The sequence below is a fragment of the Strix aluco genome, chromosome 14 (genome assembly GCF_031877795.1).
Source record: "Strix aluco isolate bStrAlu1 chromosome 14, bStrAlu1.hap1, whole genome shotgun sequence".
In the NCBI taxonomy this organism is placed as follows: domain Eukaryota; kingdom Metazoa; phylum Chordata; class Aves; order Strigiformes; family Strigidae; genus Strix; species Strix aluco.
The window spans coordinates 16,390,561-16,412,945 of NC_133944.1; the positions used below are offsets into that span (position 1 = coordinate 16,390,561).

General features: G+C 37.3%; 1 protein-coding gene across 1 annotated transcript in view; it reads left to right on the forward strand.

Moving 5' to 3' along the window:
- The window catches only part of TENT4B (terminal nucleotidyltransferase 4B), a 46,031-nt gene extending 28,865 nt beyond the window's left edge, over positions 1–17,166 (forward strand). Inside the window, exons 3-12 of the mRNA XM_074840119.1 lie at positions 71–117; positions 2,976–3,096; positions 4,141–4,248; positions 7,512–7,640; positions 8,877–9,090; positions 9,951–10,077; positions 10,172–10,275; positions 11,996–12,183; positions 12,756–12,920; positions 14,254–17,166. Of these exons, the coding sequence (XP_074696220.1) occupies positions 71–117; positions 2,976–3,096; positions 4,141–4,248; positions 7,512–7,640; positions 8,877–9,090; positions 9,951–10,077; positions 10,172–10,275; positions 11,996–12,183; positions 12,756–12,920; positions 14,254–14,433 (1,383 nt within the window). The 3' untranslated portion in view covers positions 14,434–17,166. The remainder of the gene's footprint in view (positions 1–70; positions 118–2,975; positions 3,097–4,140; positions 4,249–7,511; positions 7,641–8,876; positions 9,091–9,950; positions 10,078–10,171; positions 10,276–11,995; positions 12,184–12,755; positions 12,921–14,253) is intronic.
- The last annotated feature ends 5,219 nt before the right edge of the window (positions 17,167–22,385 follow it).

A 22,385-nucleotide genomic window follows, 5' to 3' on the forward strand; every position in this document is an offset into this window, starting at 1 on the left:
ACTCAATAGAACTTGCTCATCTCCTGAAACCTTAAAATTTGTTTTCATATATCCTGTTCTTGTGTTTCAGGTGCAGATATTTGGAAGTTTTAAAACTGGTTTATATTTACCTACAAGGTTAGTAATTTTTCAGTGTATATTCAGTACAGATAGACTGTAGAACCTGTACCCCTGTAGTGAATTGTCTGATCTCTGAATTTCTGTGTTAATTGTGTATATACTTGTTATATTAAGGAAGTGTTAAGCTATTAGTACTCTGCAAAGTGTACAGAAATATAGTAATTAAAACTATTAACTATAATACATGTGTCTGTATAGATTTTGCGTGTATCAGTATAAGATTTGAATTACCATGTTGTCAAAAAGGGCTTATTTTGTGATTTGGCTTCATTAAATGACTGAACCAAAATAAGAAGGTGGCCTTAAAAGAAAAACTGTGTTTTATTTCCATAGGCTATGAAATTGAAACATTTAATGTTACCTTGTTGATGATAATGTTAGCGCTGAAGAGAAAAGATTACAGACAAAATTGTTTTTTTGTCTTTTTGTGAAATCTGTACAATAGTCAACATCTGCCTATTCCAAATTTATTACTAGTTTTCATAAAGAAAAGTCATTGTTCAATGACACTCATATCTTCTGTGTAGAAATTGTAAGTATTTTTGGCAATTAAATAGAAATAGTATGAAAGGCTTAAATGGCTGCAGGGGATAAACACATTTAAATAGTGTAAGTCTGAGGTTAACACTTGAATTGATTTCTGTGCTTTGGAAACATGACGAATTAATGTCTAGTACTGACTGCAAGTGATGGATACCCGAGTTGTCGTCCCATCACTTTTTGAAAAAGAAAGCATCTGTCAGATGCTTTAGTATCTGCTTTTGTCTAAGGAGTTTCAGAAAAGCTGAATTGCTCAGTTTCTGTTTGGAAAGTCAGAAGTAAGGTGTATGAATATGCATTGTTTTCACATTTGGCCTTGTTCTTGGCCTTGTTTTCATTGATTTTTAAATAGGTTTGATTAAGCTTGGTTGGATGATGATAATGCAAGTGAGCTATTCCTATCCACTTGACTGATAGCAATAGTTCTTTAGTATATTTGCTTGATTGTTTTGAAACTGATGTAAAAACTTCGCTTTGCTGTTGTCCACTTGATTTCATATACTGCCTTTCGCCCATATTTGTTTCACCTGAGTTTTTGGGGGAGAACAAATGCAAATACTTTGAATACAGTATATAAACTCACAAAAAACCTTCCTGTGGTAGTACTTGCCAAACTTGCAAAATAACTAGCACTTGTGTGTTGGTAATTAATCCACTGTTGCCTTCTGTCAAAGCTTCCCTTTGTCCCTAGGTTTTCCCTACCTGTCAATAACTATAGTTTATTTAGATTGCAGGTTCTGGGATTCAGAAAGACCTACAGTGTGTTTTTAATTCTGTTACTCTGTGTTAAAATTTGCCTAATATCCTTTTACTTGAGCTGATATTGAAGGTTTGGGCACACGGTTGTTTAGCTGCTGGATCTCTGTATTATTTTGCAGGCAATATGTATACTCAAGGTGACAACAGAGCTGCTTTTCTCTCTTGGTGTGCATCAGAAAAACGTCTCCCATTGTTAACTGCCAGCATCAGTAGTGGGTTTAACACTAACTTAGTTTAGAGGAGAAGTGTCCAGCAGCATTTCCTGCTCTCCAAGCAAGTTTTGAACAAACACAGTTTTCTGAAACTGGCTGAGTGCTGCCTGCCCTTGTCAGCTGAATGGTATGCAGCTGAACTGCTGCTGAACTTGCCTGCTGCCAACACTGCTTGTCGGCAAGAGATATTTCATCTAATACAGATGTAGTTTCTTTGAGATTGTTAAAGGAGTGTTGTTCACGAATCAGGAGACCTGTAGAATCTGGGGGGTGCGTGGGGGAAGTATTCCTAAATTTTTTGGTGTTTTCTGTTATACAGTTTTCCATATCACTGAAGTGGCCTGCTAGTATAACTGTAGGGTTATATGCTCACCTCCTTTGGTCCCCAACAAAGCGGAGGAAATGAAAGAAGTTGTTGGGGAGCAAAAAGGAAGAAGCTCCGGATCTCACAAGTACCTTCACTGGCTTCAATTTGGACACCAGTCACCTTTTGAATTTGAGTTTAGGCATTGAACTAGGGTGTCAGCTCTTGGTGTAGTCAAATGAATGGGTATGTGCATTGGGAGGAAGTGTAGCGGGATGGAGACACCTCTTCAAGGAGCTGAGTTAAAGAGTGAAGTTAATTAGATGGTTTGATCTTATTCAATAGCTTGTTGCTTCCTGAAGTCAAAGTTGCCACATTTTCTTCCCTCGTTCCCTGGTCCCTGTTCTTGGCGCTACAGGCCAGCTGCTTACCATGTGCCCACTGGTGCTCTGATCACCCAGAAAACCAACTCTGAGATGCAAAGAGGCAGGAAATTACCCCAGAATGTTTTTGGGATTTTTAAGGGAGTGGAGGGGGAGTTGGTTTCTGACAGGCCCATTAATATGTTGAGTTGATTTGCTGTGGATTAGACAAACACCAGACCTAGAGCAAAGGAGGAGACGGAGTAGAGGATGGGGAACAGAACTTTCCCTTTCAGTGACAGGCTGTTAAATCGGCATTACTGATTAATACAGCGCAAAAGTGGTGATTCACAGCAAGTTAATTTCTTGCTCTGAATCACTCTGAAGAAGCTGATCCCTCTCTGCTGACAGTGTGGCCTGAGGAGACTGATCTTGGGCTTTGCAGCCCGATTGATTTGTGTGTATCTGTCCCCTCCCCTTGGTAACCTGAAATGTTCTGTATTTCCCCAAGTGTAAGAGTTCATCCCTACCCCTTTCCTCAGAAAATTAAGAATAAATTATTTGGTTAAGCTGCATTCTGTCAGCTTTCTTCTAGTTATGTGTGGGTGTCAGTTGTTTTATCTTCTAAGTGTATTGGTCTTTTAATTTGAATAAATCTATTTTTTCTTTCCATTTCAGTGATATTGATTTAGTTGTGTTTGGAAAATGGGAGACATTACCTCTTTGGACCCTGGAAGAAGCTCTTAGAAAGCACAATGTAGCAGATGAAAACTCAGTAAAGGTTTTAGATAAAGCAACTGTAAGTTTGAGGGAAGAGGGTATTTCCTTGTTGTAAGCTAAATTTCTAATCAAAGGAGGATCTTAGTTAAAAGGGTGGATTTTCATAAACAGAAACTATTTTATATATAAATTTGGAATAGAACCAATAGAACCTTTTTATTTAGTACAGTTTTTATTACTGGCAAGATAATTGATGGTGCTCCAACAGAATTGTATTTCTGTTGGGGAAAGTAATCTGATTTTCCATACTGTACAACATACACTTGCTTTTAAGTGAGGTTATACTAGTCATTGTTTGGAATTAATGTGATTAGACTTGTGAATTTATGGACTGAGTTTGTACATAAATAAATTCTTTATTTTTTCTTATTGCAAGTAAGCAGACATACTACATTTCACATAGAAGTAGTAAGTACAGCCTTGTATAAGTATGTAATGGTATGTCTTGAACAGGATAGGATTAATTCCATTATAACTTCCTGCCTTTTGCTAATTGTAAGAGTATGTAAGAGTGTTGAGGGTTTAAACAGGTGTCTAATTGATGGCTATTATTAGTAGAGAAAGGTAATCTGAAAACCACTCGGGTGCAGATATGTCAGAGTGCTCTCAATATCTTGCGGTTCTTGTTTGAAGATAATTGTGATGAGGAATCAATGACCCACAATGACACAGGAGTGTCTTTTCTTAAGAGTATCTATTACTATTTATATTTATTTCTTAAGCGTTTGTCTCCCTCTGGTGTTTGCTTTTCCCACTAGAACTATGCTTCTGCACCAGGAATGGACTAAAAACAATTTAAAATTATCACTGTAGAGATGAAGTGTTAAGTTCTGTAAACAGGATAGTAAATTGAAAATAGCATTTATGAGTTAGAAAAACAAAGTTTATGCAAAGAGATTGGCAAGGAGAGTGAGTTCATAAATAGACAGGAGTCGTGTTTTTTCTGTCTACCTCCTCTCTACAAATTCATAAAATGTTTCAGTTTTACTGGTGCATTTAAGTATGAATGAAACCAAATGTGTCTTGGAAAGCTGTATTGACTTAATCTGTCTTTCTTTTGCAGGTACCTATTATTAAACTGACAGATTCCTTCACTGAAGTAAAAGTTGATATAAGCTTTAATGTACAGAACGGGGTTAAAGCAGCCCAGCTCATCAAAGATTTTATCAAGGTTAGACAACACTATAATAGAACTATAGAGCTGAATATATGATGACTTAATTTGATTTTCTGTTTTACTTTGACTGCATCCTTACTAGAGATATGCTTTCACTCTTGTTATTTTTTGTTCTCTGATACTACTGTGTGATGTTCTTAGGTTTTAGATATATTGCCCTAAAAGGCATGAAGATAAAATGTACAAAGTATGGAGAAGTTATAATGGTACATGACTAAGGAAAATGCACTAATACATGTCTTAAATGTTCTACTCTTCCAACTGTGGTTGCTTGAACTTAAAATCAGCAATAACCACACATTTCTGAGAAAGTAGAAATAATCTTTTCTAGATTGAATATTGTTTCAGCATACAAATGATAATTAAGTAGAATAAGATAAATTTAGTAAGTTATTATTCAGGGATTCACTAATACCTGTGTCATAGATACATTACAGTTACTTTTGCTTAATATGTGGGATCATTTTGTTAGGATTAATGCAGTTTTGTTTTTAAAGTTTTGAAGTATCATGACACTGTTTTCCTTTCCTTCCCTTCCACTGTTCAGTGCATTGGGCACTCGTAGTAAATGTCTCATAACAGCAGTAGAAAATTTTTGGGGGATTTTCATGTTCTGTGCAGGGAGATGAAGTGCAGTTTAGTCTCACTTAAGTGCTTAGGTATTACTGTTTTACTACTAATTGCTTTGTATTTTTAACCAAACTAATGGATAGCAAGAGAATCAAAGTATTTCAAGAGCTATACGAGTAAAACTCCTTCAGAAAACTCCATAAATCTGAATAAAGCAAGCACTTTCAGTCAAAAGGGTTAGAAATCATGTATTTCTGCTTTAATATTGTCTTTGAGTTGCAAGAAGTCTTCTAAATTTGGGGGAATTTTCAATTGCTGATGAGTGTATGGCCTTCAACTTGTTAATCTTCAGTTCCGTTATGTATGTTTAGTAGCAAGTATGAAAGTAGCTCAGTTTGCTTTTACAGTGCCTTATTTCTTTAACCTGTACTAGGACACAGGAGAAAAGTCTCTGACCTTAGTTTCAGTAGAATAGTTGGAGTTCTTGTCTGTGTAGTCTCACTGGTGTGTTTATATAACTGCTTAAAGCTTGTGTTGGTGAGGCTGCTTGCACCTGCCTTCGGAGTAAGAGGGTGGGGTGGGTCCAGAGACCTTTCTCCTCTCAGCATCTAGCTGGTGAACAGGCATCCATTGCGTTGGCCAACCCTTTGCTGCTAAATCAAGACTGATAGTTTTGTGCTATGTAGCTCCTTGTTGGGGAAAGATGCCCAGATTCTCTGTTGTAAGATGTCTACCTGGAATTTGGTAGCTAACTTCAGTTTTTACATCCTGTGCATTGCTGCATTGCATGTGGTGGACAGGCAGCCCATATTTGGTTTTCTGCCACAACACAGGCTGCATTTCTGTTACACTCCACATACGAATTTATTTTTAGGTAAGTCTGTAAAGCCCTGCATACTTGTCTAGAATTGCCTATGTGCTGATTAATTTCAAGGTAGGAAGTGGTCTTCTTTTCAGAGCCTGTAGGCATTTTTGTGTGCTTAAAAAAAGAAAAAAGTGTTAGCATGTTCCTGTTGCCTGGGTTATTTGTAACCCTTTAGAGAGGCGGCTTTGGCTTCGGGTCAGGGCATGGCAAGAGTGGGCTGTGCCCCCAGAGAGAGAGTGGGAGCTGCGTGTGGCAGCTGGGCAGGCACAGGGCAGGGCCCTTGTCCACCAGGGTGCAGCCCTGGGGTACCCCAGCCTGAAGAGCAGAGCAAGTCTGGTGACAGGAGTCGGGGTCAGATCACAGTCCAGCCAGCAGCTGGCAGAGGGGTTCCCCAGTGAGGAGGTTGAGGCTGAGGACTCCAGGTCAGTGGTTGGGATCAGGGTCAGGGCCAGCGTCAGCACCTGGCAGCATGGCTCGGACAGGCACCAAGGGGAACCGCGGAGATGAAAAGCAGCTTCTGAGCGAAGTGGAGGGACTCCCAATGAGGCTTCCCACATGGTGCTTTCCCACAGGGCTGTTCTCCCAGCAGCCCAAGCCAAGGCCGGGCATCTGTGCCACACCAGAGCTGGCCTAGAGCATGGGCAGCTGAGCCTGGTGTGACAGGGAAAAGGTGGCATCGGCCCTGACACATGGCAGGTAATGGCTGTGCTAAAGTGGAGCGTCGTTTGTTTAACTTGGAGAAAACTTGATGTGGACTTGCCAAGTGACTTCATTAGTGTTTCTGAGGATCTCTCTGTAAAGCACTTGCAGGGCATTCTCTTGGGTCTTAGTTTGTTCCATGTAACTTTGAATACCTAACTGAGGTGTTGTGTTCAGTATTACCCTTGGAAATGCCTATTTATCTTCATCCAGTTTATTTAGATAGTCTTAAGGCAGCTGAAGCCTTAATTAAGGGTTTGCAGTTCCCTGAGAAAAATCCTGTCTTTGAATTTTGGTATATCCTGATACTCAACGCTTCAGCAAGTTATTAATAGTTCAAAAAAGTGATCTTGGGATCTTCAGTTAAATAGGGCTCCCAGCACTCATCGTAAGACTCGTACAGAGAAGTTCTTGGAGAAATTCTTCTTTCCCTTTAATCTTTTGCGATCACAGATACCATGATCCACATCTCTTCTCTGACACTAAGGAACTTTTTAGCTCTGTGTTGATAAAAGGAGTGATATTATTGAGCCTCTTTCGCCCCCGCCCCAGTGAGGGGGTGTACAGAGTGCAGGCGTAGCCCCAGCCTCCACTGCTGTCCAAAAGGTCCATGTTCTCTGCACGTTCAGTGTATGCACGCCTCTAAGGGAATCCATGCGGACAGACCTATTGAAGGACCAGTTACCCAAAGGTAAGTATTTGACTCCTGTGAAAATGTTGTCTGCGTGTAGTAATTTTGAAGAACTGTTTTGAACTCTGGGCATCTGAAGTACTTGCAGGACAGATGTCACGGTCTGCTTTGGGAGACCATGTTAGTTGTAGCAGGAAGATTTTGTTACAGATGTGGATATCTCCATAGTTTTTCCTTTGCTTTCCTTTTCACTTTTATGAAAAAAGCAATTTTATGAGGTAGTAACTTTTTTCTGTTGTTAATATCTGCCACCAGAGTTGAAGAGGTAAAATAACTGTATTGATCACAGGCAGAGGACTTGGCTTCTCCCCATTACTAAAAATAATAAGTTAGCTTTGAGGCTTAATATAACAGATAGCTTCAATATGCTTTCTTAGCATCAGTTGTATATATGCATCACAGTATCCTAATACCTTTGTTTTTCTCTTTCAGAAATATCCTGTGTTACCGTATCTAGTTTTAGTATTGAAACAGTTCCTGTTGCAGAGGGACCTTAATGAAGTATTTACAGGTGGAATCGGTTCTTATAGTCTTTTTTTAATGGCTGTCAGTTTCCTTCAGGTAAGCTTAATGAAATCTGTTGATGCCATTGGTGCAAAAGGACATTACATTAAGGAGGAATTTAATCAATCCTTAAATTTAATCACGCTATTTTGTGTGTGGTTTTGCACCCCCTTTTCATTTAAAAATAGACACATCCCACCTGTCTTCTGTTTTTTCTCCTACACTGGTGCTTTTGGTATTAGAGATGTTTGGAACATCAGTTGGTGTGTCAGTACCAGGCACATGTGTCACTCATGGTAAAATAACATGACTGTTGTGTAACTTATTTGGAACAAGCTACATAGGTTAGGCTTAGATGCAGCTGTCCTTTATAATACTTCTTTTCCAGGTCACACACCCTGTATGTGCTTTAATGAATACAATGAAATTTTGCTTGTTTGTCTAGGTTTTTAAGCTGGTATCAAATAAATGTGTCTAAGAACAAAATGTATGAGCTAAATCTATATTGTTGTGCCTGGGGGAGAAAAATATTGTAGAAATATGAAATAGATGAGTTGTGGTTTTATCAGTCTTGTTCTTGTACTAAATGTTATTGTATAACTCTGTGTGTGTGTCTGTGTATGTCTGTAGTTTTCCAATTTGTAGTTACTTTTAAACATGAGCCTTGAACTGAAGCTTGATGTTTACTGAGTGCTATTGCAGTTGCCTGCTGAGCCCAAAAGAAATGAAGGCAACAGGCATACCTTTTGAAAGAAACCAAGATGTCTCCCAACCCCAATTTTTTCTTATATTGACTAACAGCATTTCCTTTTGCTCATGCAAAAAAAGAAGTGATGTTTTGTATTTGTTACAATTATGCATTGGTTTTGTTCTGTCTCTCAGGCTGCATACTTAACACTAGAGGGGATTGCTTGTATAGCTGTGCACATCAGAAGCCTGTATTTGTATTGCAAACCCAGGTTTGTGAAGTGCCAGTATCTTTGCTTTTTTACAAGAATCCAGCCATTAGTGCTGGAAGTTCACTTACAGAACTGAAAGTTCAAATACAAAACCATTAATACTTTACAGCCTTATTTTTAAGAGGTAATTAGTTTATAAAAGTTTTGGTAGCATCTTGTTTTAAAGATGCAAAACCGCTTTATCAAGGGAAAATACTTTATTTAGACACGTTTGCTTTATATATAATGTTTTATTATTATTTTATTTAGACAGGTTTGCTATGAAAAAGAAAAGGCACTTAAAGGCACTTGAAACGAAGTCTTAAGAAAATTTTTTTTTCTCTCTTCTTAATAGCTGCATCCCAGGGAAGACGCCTGTATGCCCAATGCCAACTACGGTGTTCTTTTAATAGAGTTTTTTGAATTGTACGGACGTCACTTCAATTATCTGAAGACTGGAATCCGAATAAAGGATGGTGGCTCTTATGTTGCCAAGGATGAAGTGCAAAAAAGCATGCTGGATGGCTACAGACCATCAATGCTGTATATTGAAGATCCGTTACAGCCAGGTATCCTCATAAACCAAGCTTTAACATATTGACTAAGAAAAAAGTTAGGGGAATGCTTAATCCAGAGGAGTTTGAGAGTAGCATAGAATGACCACCAAAAACCAAACGGAAACACCCCATTCATGTCTACGAACACAAGATGCGCTCAGAACACCATGGTTTTCTTTAAGGCACATTCCTAGCAAAAGGTACCGTGTGAGCCAGGAGCAGGCCTGTCCTGCAGTCCAGAGGTAGGCTGTGAGAGGGCACACCGCCGAACGACCGCCGCGCGCTCTCTGGTAGCTACAGCAGCGTGGGCCTGAGCGTGGGCTGGAGGGACCTGTGTGTATGCGTTGTGCCTTGCAAGCTTGTGCTTGCCTGTGTCACAGTTGTGCTTTATAATGTACATACACTTTTATGCACTCTCTCCTTTTTGATTCTGTGAAATATGTAGTGATTTCATTCTGTACTGTTACCTTTAACGTTAAGGTTGATTGTTGACTTGAATGGGTGGCTTCTGAAATGGTGAGTCAAGTGCTGCTCATAGAAGAGAGTTAACATACTTCTGATCTAGAAAAATGTGATCCAGGACAGTACTGTTCTATGTCTAATATATGCAGTACAGGGTGTTATTTTTTTTTCTTCATGTATTGCACTTCTACCCGGAGAATTGCCGTTTTGGGCTTCTGTGCATGTAAATATCTATAGGTATTTTAAGCTCTTTCAAATATTTATGCTTCACTAATCCTATCCTACAACAGGTACCTGCAGTGAGTTGAGACTTAAGGGCAATTTAAGAAAAATATTACTGTCTCCTTTCTGAAAGGAGATAACCACAGTTTCAATCTTATTTATTTATTTAATTATATTCTTATTTTAAGGTAATGATGTTGGGAGGAGTTCCTATGGTGCCATGCAAGTGAAACAGGCTTTTGATTATGCCTATGTTGTTTTGAGCCATGCAGTTTCCCCAATAGCTAAATATTATCCTAACAACGAAACAGAAAGGTAAATTTTATGAGTCTAAATCTCAGACATTAATTGCTTACATTTTTGTGTGTCTAAAAATTAATTGTGACTTTTTTTTTTTCCCTGTTTACAGTATATTAGGTAGAATAATTAGAGTAACGCAAGAAGTGGCCACATACAGAGACTGGATATCAAAGCAGTGGGGAATGCAAAGCAGGACAGAGTCTTCATGTAATGGTAAGTTTTGACTAAGCATGGCTGATAGTGGGAAACTTCCTGCATATTTTGATCATACAGATGTTGTTGCTTTTGCCTCACATAAGGCAATGTGTGCATCTTCATATGATTTTACTTTCTTGCTCAGTAGTGATGGTCTTTTTCTTCTGTTCTCATCCAGAAGATTTAGATTTCGTACAAGAGTGAAAAGGCTATACCACATCTTTATTCTATTGTGATAGATTTGGTCAGCATAGAGGTCTGTAAAGAGTGCTGGCTTGCAAAGGGAGACTTTTGAAAAACTTCCAATTTAGATTTCATGTGTTGTTTCTGTCACACTTCCTTTGTCCTTTCAATGTAGACAAGATTTTAAAAAGAATTACTAGGAATGCTAGTTTAAATCTAAATCCTTACCCTTTTGTTCTTCTATTTTTCATTTTAAAGTTGAACATATTGTATGTGTATGGAAACAATATTTAAACCAGGATGACCATAGAAGTGGAGTAAGTCTTTTAATCAGGAAAATGCTGCAATATCAATCATAATTCTTGTTTCTAACAAATGGAAACACACAAAATCTAGCCAGAGAACTTGCTGAAAATGTCCTTTAAAATCATCTTTATTTGCGTTGCCCATCTTCTGACTTCAGTTGGTATATCTGCTGGCTGGAAGTTTTCACATTAGTATTAATTTCAATACTCTCCAGTTGATTTTAAACTGTTGCCTACTAGAAGTTTTCTCTTGGTAGGCATTAATTGGAGAAGATGACGCAACTACGTAGTCTTTAGGCTGGGTTGGGATTTTGTTTATTTGTTTTTAAAGCTTTTGTCAGTGACTTCCCTCACTGTCCTTGTAAACTGAATATGCTTCTGGGCCATTATCAGTCTGTAGAGCCTTGTAGCACTGCCATACCACTGCTATGGCAGACAGCCACGGTTCAGTGCTGCAAGCTCCAGAGTAATGTTTAGCTACCTATTGTGATGCATGTATTAAACTCTATATGCAAATACAGTTAGTGGGGCAACAAGTGCATATTACATAAATCAGAGGTAACTCCTGTCTTATGTGAGATAAAAAGGTAATTAAAAAATAAAAATAACCCTGTATCAAGAAGATAATGGCGACAGTTACAGTGGTCATATTGTAGATTTAGTTTAGTTTAAGTTCCGATTCTTTTGGCTTTTTAATAGGGTAGAAGTTACTGAGATACGAGAGTTCTGTATCTTGTAATTTCAGTGTAGGATGTCATACAAAGCAGCCAGACTTACTTGGAGTTCTTACGCCCCTGGCAGCTCCCACAAAATTAAATGGGAGTTGCTGAGTATTGGCCGTATAGGAACAGAATTTAAACCTATGTATTTGCGTACTGTTGAAGTGTGGCATGAAACAATCTTATTAAGCAGCACACCTGAACTTTGCTACTACCTTTTTTCACATCTTATCTCTCTAATTTCCATCTTGAACTGTGGGTAATGCTTGGTGGTTTTCATAGTGGATGAATGGATCTTGGCAGGAAACCACCACACCCTCTGCGAGGTGTTGGCTTGCTGCGTGCAGTACATACACACAGACACATGCACGCCTGCGTCTGCATGTATTCAAAGTATGTATGTGTGCAGATGTCTGTACATGTCCTGCTGGATGTAGTAGATATGTAATAACTGAGTGGGTATATTAAAAAAAAAAAGCAACATATTTTAGCAGTTCATGTGTGGTGATGCTTCTGTTTTGTTCTTAATAGGTAATGGAGTAACCTTGATAGTAGATACTCAACAGCTAGACAAATGCAACAATAATCTTGCTGAAGAGAATGAAGCACTGGGGAAACCTAGAAATAAAACTTCAGAAACACTTAGTAAACATTCTTCAAATTCTTCATCAGGTCCTTTATCATCATCATCGTCTACACTGTCCAGTTCTAGTGATGTAGTAAGTACTGAAGGTTTTCTGATTTTGCTTTTTCAATTTTTTTTGGTTTTTTTCCTGATTTGTATTGCCACAGAATACATTTTGAAAGCTCGTAATCCTAGTTAGATACTTCATCCAGAATCGTAACTTGCATAAGATGTTAACTCTTATGCAATTTCTACACATGTAATTTGCAGTGTTTTTGACTCAACACCTGTAGAAAGTGAATACAATAGGTACAAAGTTACGTAGCCCCCTTTTCTCTGCAAAAACTATTACAAAAAAAAAGACTGGTCCTAAACCATATGCTTTTAAAAAAAAAAAAAAAAAAGAAAAAAAAAAAAAGCCTTAAAAAGCCCCTGGGAATTCTATTTAAAAAATAAAAGGCAAATCCCAAAATCAGAATCATGCATCAAAACATTTTTAAATCTGTCTGGTTTATTCAGTAAGATTTCTGGATTGAAAGAATTTTAATATCTAATAAAATAATCATGTTTTATGTTTTGTCCACTGCTAGCTTTATTTTTAAGGGATTGAGAAAAACTCACTTACTCTTAAGGAAAAACTCACTAATACTTTACATTTTCCTGAAGGATTCTGATGGAACACCTTGCAAAACCTCTAAACAATTGAGTTGTCGTCAGTCTACCACAAGCAGAGTGGGGTCACAAGAAGTGTCACTGGAATCCTCCCAGTCAAGTGGGAAAACACAAAATAGCCAAACAGCCAATACATCCAGCAACACGAACAAATCTCAGGTTTGTGAAATGTTTGAAAACAACAACTGTATAGATTATTTGAATATTACACGTGTCCTCCATGGAAGGGTAGCTTGTCCTGGAAAGGAAACACTGCGTTTTTCACCTCCCCTTTACCCCACTAAAAAGCTTTGAGCACTGATCATATCTAAAATCACCGGGTTCTCTGTTTAACTTACACAGGTGTGTTTGCAATAGTGGCTTTCCCAGCCTTAAAACAGATGAAATTGGATTGACTTCATTTTGGGAAATCTAGATTTGCCAGAAACATACAGCTGTGTTGCAGCCATTTCCTTTTTGCAAAAAGCATGTCAGTCCAGTCTTTACTGCAGAATTTGGGAAGTAATAAGTCTTGCCTACACTTAGTGAAAAACAGCAAAAATCTATGTTTAAAACTATGACTGGCTGCTCTGTTAGCTGTTGATACTTGCTGAACTGTCTTTCATTAAGGAAGATGAAGATTCCTTGCTGATACATGAAATCCCCTCGCATTTCCCCCTAAAGACAAATTCCTTTATGATAAGACCTGCCAGAGCTTATGCATTTAGGGGATTTCTCATGTTGGGGAATGCTTCTGTGACACCTCAGTAATCTGGAAATATTATATGCCTCTATATACAATATACTTTGGATATATGCAGTTTAAATTTTTATACTTTTTCAGAATTTAGGACTTCTTTTATGTATGAAAAATAGTCTGGAATCTTCTAGAATATTATTTCTGAAAAATGATTCTGAAGACTTGCTTCCTACTTGCTGACGATCTATCTCTAGCAAGTAACGAGACAGTTTACAAACTAGACCTTGGGATATACCACAAATGTGTGTTTGTGTTACTACGCAGAGCTAATTCTGGTGCTGGAATGTGAATATGCACGATCTGAGATAACTCTACGTCTGTAAAAAGATGTCATATAAAATTAGTCCTGGTATTAAAAGAATGTTGTCTTAAATTTGCACAGAAGATGAGATTTGAGCAATCTTCATTTGTCATCTTGGATTATGGACTTACGTTTCTGTAAAACACTTTTTTGATGGTCTCAAAATGGGAGTGACAGAACAGTTCTACCCTTTCCAAAATTCAAAGTGCTCTGCTCTTCTCCCTTGACCTGCATGGTTTTGGGTCTAGAGATGAACATTTGTTTGCAGCCACCAAAGTGAAAGGTTCATGGTACTGTGCTGCTGTCTAGCAATGGCCTATCTTTTGCCATATCAATTTTTTCAGGTGTACCGCTTTCATGAGTTAATGTCTTCATTATCCAGAAATAGGGTTGTGTAATTGCCACACTTTTTCTTTTTAGTAATGATTTACCATGTTCTCCTTCTTTTACAGCATGGATCTGCACGGTTATTTCGCTCTTCTAACAAAGGCTTCCAAGGTCCAACAAACTCAAGCCACGGTACCTCAGTCACAAACAAACAACATCAAGGCAGCAAATCACACCATCAGTTTTTCCACGGCAAAAAGAGGAAACATAAGAGGGATGCGGCCCTTTCAGACCTCTGTAGATAGTTGCCTATTTTATGACTGTTCTTCTGTGTGCAATGATCTCATGCTACAGGATAGTTTGATAGTGACTCCTTGGATCTCTTCTGGAGCTTCAGACTGTTCAGACATTGATTAGCAACTGCATTTTTTTTTCCCAGCTCGCCACGGAACGGATCATGAAGATTGATCACTGCAAAAAAAAAAAAAAAAAAAAAAGGAAAAAAAAAAAGAAAAAAAATTAAAAAGAAAAAAATTTTTAAAAAAAGAGGAAAAAGGCTGCTCATTTGATAAGTCATATGCTACAACAGGGTCATTTAGGATATAAAAGCTTGAATGTAAAATAAATGTATTTCCCATCAGCTCATGCTGACCTGTAGAGGTAGTACTCAGTGTGTCTAGGGGGTGGTAACAAACAAATAAAACACAAAAAAATAGGAAAAAAAAAAGCAAAAAATTGTATTTTGAGGGAAACCCAGCCTTTAAAGGTGAAAGTAATTTGTGCATGATTTTTTTTATTATTTTTGCATATACTTACCATTTTATTGTGTATATATAGATGACCATATAGGAAAACTGACATTTGTAATAGTGGATTTGTTAATACTTTTTACATAACATTACTGTTTAAATTGTAAACATAAATTTTTCTCAGGATTAGTTTGGAAAATAATCTGAATTGTCATCTTAACATCCATATAAAGAGACGTTACTAGTTACATTGTTCAGAATTTCTTTTCTTGGCATTTAAAAGATTTAATAGAACATTTGATCTGCAAAAGCTGTTCCTCTGAAAGAAAGGTTTATGGTGGCAAATGAAGTTTTTCATTTGTATAAAGTGTACATGTACTTTGTGTAGACACTGAGCTCGTCATCTCGGAGAAGTAACCTTCACCTTGTTTTCTAGAGTGCCATCATTTCAGGCAATGGGGTTTTATAGTTGCATCCTTCTCTTCTTCCCCTTAGTGGTCTCTCCCAACCCTTTATTTTTTTTAAAGAAATATAAAGCCACTTGGGGGGTTTTTGTTTGGTTGATGGTGGTGATTGTTTTCTTCTTTTTTTTTTTTTTTTGGTTTTAAAAAAACAAACACTCAATTTGTTACAGACGTTTGCATTCCTGGGCTGCTTTAATCCCATGCCTCTTTGTTTGTGCCTTCCCTCCCCCTTCCAGGTCTGGGTTTTTTTGTCTTTTATATTTTTGCTAACTCCTGTAGGAGATGATAACTGTTGAAGCTTTAAGTAAATTTTACGATTAAAATATTTTTTTCTCACTCCCCTCTTAGGCATTTTTATATTTACACTTAATTATTTAAAAAAACCAAAACAACTTCAGATAATGAAATATATTTTGTATTGCCTTAAAGACCCAAACCTTTCATATCTCATAGTATTTCTTCATTGACCTAGTTATCATTTAATTTAAACTCCACATTTGTCTGGTTCACTCACATTACAGGTCTAGGTTGCAGTAACTTTGATGCCATGAATGCGAATTAAATGTGTAATTACACCCACAGGCATAGCTTGGAACAGGAGTTGGGACACTTCAATGGTAGAAAGTTAAGTGGCATTTACTTTCATATGTTTCTTTAAAGAGGAAAGTCTGTACTCGGCATATATGGCTGTATTTAATGCAGCTGTTCTGGAGATGATGCTTTTATAAAAAGTACTGTTAGCTTTTAGAAATTTTTTTTGGTATACATTTACAGAATACTACAGACCAACCTGACCTTTAATGGGCACTAATGAGTGCAATGATTTTTAAAGTAAAATAATGCTAAAATAAGACCAGAACTGATGTCATCACTTAAATTAATAAACATTTTCAATGTGTTAAAGTGTTTTACTTCAAAAAGGAAAAAATATATATATTCCAAAATTATGCAACGACATAACATTTACTCAAACACTAAGCTTAAGTGATGTTAATTTGACAATTTTTTTTTAAATTTTTAGATTCATATTTTAATTTGATCAGATAATTTTATCAACAAGATGTTGAGCTTTTGTTCATAGAAACTAGTAAAAGTTGTACCACATTATGCATAATCACAGTATTTATTTTGTTTTAGATTATTGTGAATGTGTAGACTTATGTTCACCGCTTAGGGAACAATTATTTATAAATTATATTAATCCAGTATTGTTAGCTGCTATTAGCAAAACTGTTCCAAAACTTAATACTTGCAAAGATCTGTATCGCATTTACCACACTGAAGTGTTTTTAAAAGAATCACCCTCATCGTTGAAAGCAAATGTACTCTTAGGGTGCAGATATTAGTGTTCCAATAAGCATGTGATAATTTTAAGGTGGTGGTAGCGGGAAGATAATCTTGATTCCATTGGGAATCTTAGGTTTGCCTCAATTTATGGTTTTCATAAATTTAATGGAAAATAGCTTTTCCTGGACTGCTCAAGTTTCTTTTTGGTAAACAGTATCTTTCTAAAAGAAAAAAAAAGAAAAAAAAAAAAAAGAAAAAAAAAAAAGCATGAAGGAAAAATTGAGGTATTTTACATTGCCTCAAATGACCAGCATTGTATTCATAAAATACTGTATATCTTGCAAATCTTTATTTAAACAGAACAGTTGAACTGTTCGTTTTTCAATCTGAAGTAAAATACTTTCAAGACCTTTTAGTTTGCCTGCTCATTTGTCTTGTACATTTCATCTCTGTATTTGACTCAAGTCTAATTCCTTTTTGAGTTTCAATACTTTTGTGAAGATTTTGTGAATATATGAAAAATAAATGTTTAATCTAACTACTGCAGTTTATCACCATTCTTGACACTTACCCTGTTTTTTCCTTCACAGTACTGTGGAAAGAGCAGACTACTCAAGGCGCTTTGTAACGTTTTCTGTAGTGTCTGGGTGCTTCCCCAGCTGAGTGCTGGCCCCCTCTGCCTGGGATGGGAAGTTTATTTTGTTGAAGTGGGCCTGGTGTGCCACGCTTCCTTCCAGGAGAGCTGAAGCAGAGTCTGTATGCCTGAGAATAAGTGGAAGAATATAGATGTATAAAGGGTTCTTAATGTATTATTTTTCTCTAACTTTCCTCTGCGCTGTACATAGGAATCTTGTGCAAGGACCTGTTTACTTTGCCTTCTGACCTTGGTGAGGGGTAGTGTTCCAGCTGCCACGCCGAGGAGGGCGTTGCAGAAATATGCAAAAGTTAATGTGAGTTACCTTCAGCTAGAAACTGTGTTGAGTATAGTTCCTGAAGCATGGCTGGTATTACTAAAGTATCTTCTTAACTTTGGTTATCTTTCTTCCTTGTATAAATCAGCAGGGAGACATATACATACTGGAAGTTCCTGTAGTCCTGCCACTGGTAGTCTACCAAAGACCATCTGAAATACATAAGCTGAAATGTTTATATATCTTCCTGTCTGACATTAGATTGATTTGTTAAGGGTTTTTTTACTTTTTTTTAAAAAGAATAGTTCAAAAGGTGTTTATAGTTAAAAGCTGTGTATTTTTTTTTTAATTGTCAGTCTTCTACCTTGTGGCAGAAAAGAAGCTGAAATGTAAGTAACTCTTCCTTTTTGTGAGACATGATGTGATTCTGTTCGCTGACCTCCATGTTCTGTGCAGCTTCCTCAGAATTTACAGCTCAGGTTTTTAATGTTTATTATAAACTTGTTTTCCTAGAACTTAATCCTTAGAAAATAATTAGTAGTCCAATGGCTGGTGGCAACTTTTTTTATGTACTTTCAAAATGGACCTTTTCCATTTTATATCTGGAGTCATCATGAATGCACCCGAAATCTAGCATGTGAGCAACTGATTAGAAAATAGTCTCATCTTGGAAATGTAAATAAAAGCAGCCAGCCATTCGACATACTGATGAGGGTTAAAACTCATGATAGATGTTAAAACTGAATGTGTGACTCCAACTTTATTTCCTGAACAGTAAAAGCTGTATGAGATTACAAAGTATGCAATTAGCCAAGAAGGGAGTATATTTACCTATTTAGGGGCTGTAACAAAAAATACATTTAATTATTCCAGTTACTGTTAGTGCAAAAAGTAATGATTATTTATTCTGTTGATGCTTAGAACTCGATTCTTTTGCTTCACGATGCAAAATTTCTAAGAAGTTTACCGTGTCTTGAAACTGTCTTGAAAGTGCAGAATTTGAGAGCTTTATTTTCTAGCTAATTTGTAGTGTCCCTGCAAGTTTTCTTCAAAAATGTTTTTCAGGTGCAGTGAGCTAAAAGTAAATGTGTCTTGACTGTATTTCCATGAGTCATTTACCAGCGGTTCTGAGAGACACGCATTCATGGTTTCATCTGTAAGTTGAAACCAGCTTTGCTGCTCTCATGGTGCTTAATTACATCACGGTTGTAGATTTTCCTGTGCCAAAGTTACTGGGCTCTTCCCCATAATAATTTGCTCTGAGCCTAATTAAGTAACCTTCAAAGGTTGATTGTTAGGATGTTTGAGATGATCCCAGAGAAATTATCCAGCACCAAGAATCCTTTGCAAGTTACTTATGAATAATGTCCTGAGTAACACAGGAATTAAAATTCAGATGGCCTTATTGCATCTTCACAAGCCCAGATTTTCTGTTAAGTATCTACTTGAAAAGGAAATAGGAATAAAAGAGCCAGAAAGAGGCTGTTAATTGTGCATTTTAGCATGGTAGTGCTAGATCAAATTAATCTACATTTCCGATTACTCTCAAATTTAGAACAGCTTTGATGTTAATGCTTAGTGTATTCAGTAATTTCCTACCATGAATATTTTACTGATTTGTGGACTCCAAATACTTCTAACGGAAGTGTGGTGCCTTTGTTGGACACCCTGGCCATGCAGTTCAATAGTTCTCTCTCTTGGCAGTAGCTAGCTTAAAAATTGCCTGCTCCCATTTGCTCCTTCCTATAACACTGCAACCAGTGGTGAACTTGGGTATGTGTGAAACTGGGACCAAAAAGGAACATGAAACTTTAGTTTGCTGTAAATTAATTGGTAAAACCTGATAGGATCCTGAAAATCACTTATGTACATAAATAAGTAAGGGAAAGCAAAGAATCTTGGAGATCCTTGGCATAAAAGCCATTTGGAGGAATGAAATTTTTCTGCCTTCCGTGATGCATGAACAATGAGGTGCTGTGAGTCCTCTGGTGAGTCAGTTTGCTCAGACATTATTTCTTGTCGGATACTGAACAGGTGAATCTGCTCACCATCAAAGTATGCTGAAGGTTTCTATGTTCTGCAGCAAGTTTAAATAGCTGCAAAGGTGTTTATTGGCAGTAAGACCGCTACTGATATGTCTTGGTTCTGCTCTCTCCTGTCCTTCAAAAGATGTCTCTAATCTCAGTATTTTAAACTTGCTGAATTGAGTTTCCTAATCCTTTTTAAACTCTGAGTCCACCCTTTGGTTTTTGTGGCTCAGAGATTTGGTGGTGAATATGGCATTTATCAAATCCTGTCCAACTTGCTATAGTGAAGCCTGTTGGGGATGGAGATTGGTAGTGCTTTAGAAAGAATATTTCCTGCTGCTACAGCTGCTTTTTAAAGAAAAATAAAAAACCACAAACCTCATTAACTGAGCAGGCTGAAGTAAGAATATGTCCCCCTAGCCCTCATACATCCATATTTAAAGCTAGTTTCTGTGCAAGTCATTCAACAATCTCATGTTTGAATGCTAGGCTGATCTTTAAAAATTTTGAAAAATATTTCTGTATAATGAAGTCCTAATTTCCCATAGTACAAAACACCTGAGGAAGAAACCACTTGGCTGTATGCAAGAGCTGCCTTGTAAAGAAACCATTTGTGTGGTGGTGGAGGAAGTCTGAGGAACCGTGGGTGCAGATTTGGTGAGTGTTTTGCTTGTTTAAAAAAAAATGCTCTTGTACAGGTTTATAAAACTACTTTTGGTTATGTATGAAGCAATGTTTGACTCTTGGTCTGAAAGATCATTAAGCAATGAAATGCTGCTGAATAGCTATTAGAGAAAGTAATCTGTGCTCTCTGCTGCATTTTCCCAGGTTTAAAGTTCACTTACTGTACCAGATTTGGTGACAGTGAAATCTGAAAATAAACCTGGTTCAAATTGCTTGTTTATCCCGCCTGGCAATGTAACACAACAATATCAGTTCTGATCTTAAAGCTCCCACGTTAAGAAAACCCAAAACCAAATCCACCTTGCTGGTCTGTATACATCAGATTGTTACACCAGGAGCATGAAGAAATATTTTTCTTACAACAATGACATTTATGTGGTTTAGGTGAAATATGCATTAATGGTTGCTGTTTGTGTTTCCCTCCCTCTGTGGCCTATTTCCAAACAAGACTGTTGTTCATTCTTACAATAAGTAGGGGACTGATTAAGGCTGGGTTGTTTTTTCTTCCTCTTCACTGTAGTGGATCTTGAACCAAACTCATTTGTGGTTGCCTGGTAATCAGTAACTCTGAAAAGACCATTCTCAGTCAGAAAAATCAATGACTAACCCAACAGCAGGTAGAAATCTTTCATATTGTCTTCCTTCAATGCTAGATTGTTTTTTCTTTTCAAAATTTTTGACAGTGCAAGGAAGGAATAACTTATAATGTAATCTTTTCTGTAAGATTTTTATTCATCCCAAAGTGTATCTTACTAAATCCATGTTATGATGTCAACTTTTATCCATTAAAATAACATATTAAAACAATCTAATTGCTGAATAGTTCAAGCATCTCTGAGCTGGAGTGTGTGCCATCTAGTGAATCACTTCTGTGCAGCGTCTAAGCAACATACTCCAACTATGAAAGGTAGTTTGAAGGCTTCTGTTTTATCCAGTTTGTATGCAGACAATAGCACCTTCAGGTAATAGTAACTTCCTTGGTATTGCTGAGCTACTGCCTGCACTTATGCATCCTAAATCTCACAGAATCCCACTACTCTAAGGGTATAGCTGAGAAAACAGAATTTTGTTGCCTAAAAAGAAGTTGTTTAAACAATATAATCAGGGTCAAAATCCAAGGGGGCAAGAGCGGTACATGCTACTAGAAAGAGGATTCAGTGCAGCGGGTTGCCCTGGCACCTGTGGCTGTGCAGGCCGGCAGCCTGCGCCTCCTCCGGCAAAACGGGCCAGAGACCACCAGGGCCAGCACTCCCTGCCCTAAACCTGCTTTCCTACGCAAAGGGCTTTATATAAATACATTTAAGAACTAAGTACTTCTAAATTCGTCAGAACAAAGTCACATGGTAATCTATCAAAACCAGAACAAACTTCTTGGAGAGTGTAGGCAAATACAGAAGTTGGGAATCTGGAAGCTGAAGCGTTAAGGAATAAGAGGGAAGGGATCCAACTTGTGCAGTTACTGAGAGCGCTGGTCTGGTAACTGTACCATGCATGGATAGTCTGATTGACAAAAACAACCAAAACAAGCCCTAAATCTTCAAATGGCATTACTGCACTTTATTGAATAAAGTAATATTTTAGATTACAGTGGTGATTTTAGAGGAGTATTTTTGAAGTGAAAACAACAAGTCATGAAATAATGCTAGTTCTATAGTTTCTGTATTATGTACTTTTTTTTCTAGTTATCAACACAGACATAAAAATCTGTCCATGAAAAACAGTAGTTGTGAACTCTACTTACTGTATTTGTACCTTTGGGAGTGTCTGAATGTTCTGGTGCTGCTTAGTAAGGGAAAACTACAATTAACAGTTGTGATGAGCTGGTACAATACTAAAAGGACATAAGTTAGAACTGATGTTTACTTTTCTGATGTCGTTATTAGAAAGTTACTTATTTTCATTTCTTGTCTCAATTTTTATACGCTTTTTCTACCTTTCTGCCTCATCTGGCCTGCACAGGAAATCACAGCTGTCCTATATTCTAGCTGGCTGCTGGTGCAGGTTAAGACAATTTTATGAGCTGGATGGATCACTGTTAAAGAACAGCAAGTACCCATTTTTGATACAGTCATGTTAGAAGCTAGCTAAGTTTCTCCCCTACTAGTTTGGTAGTCTATCCACATGAACAAATTGTA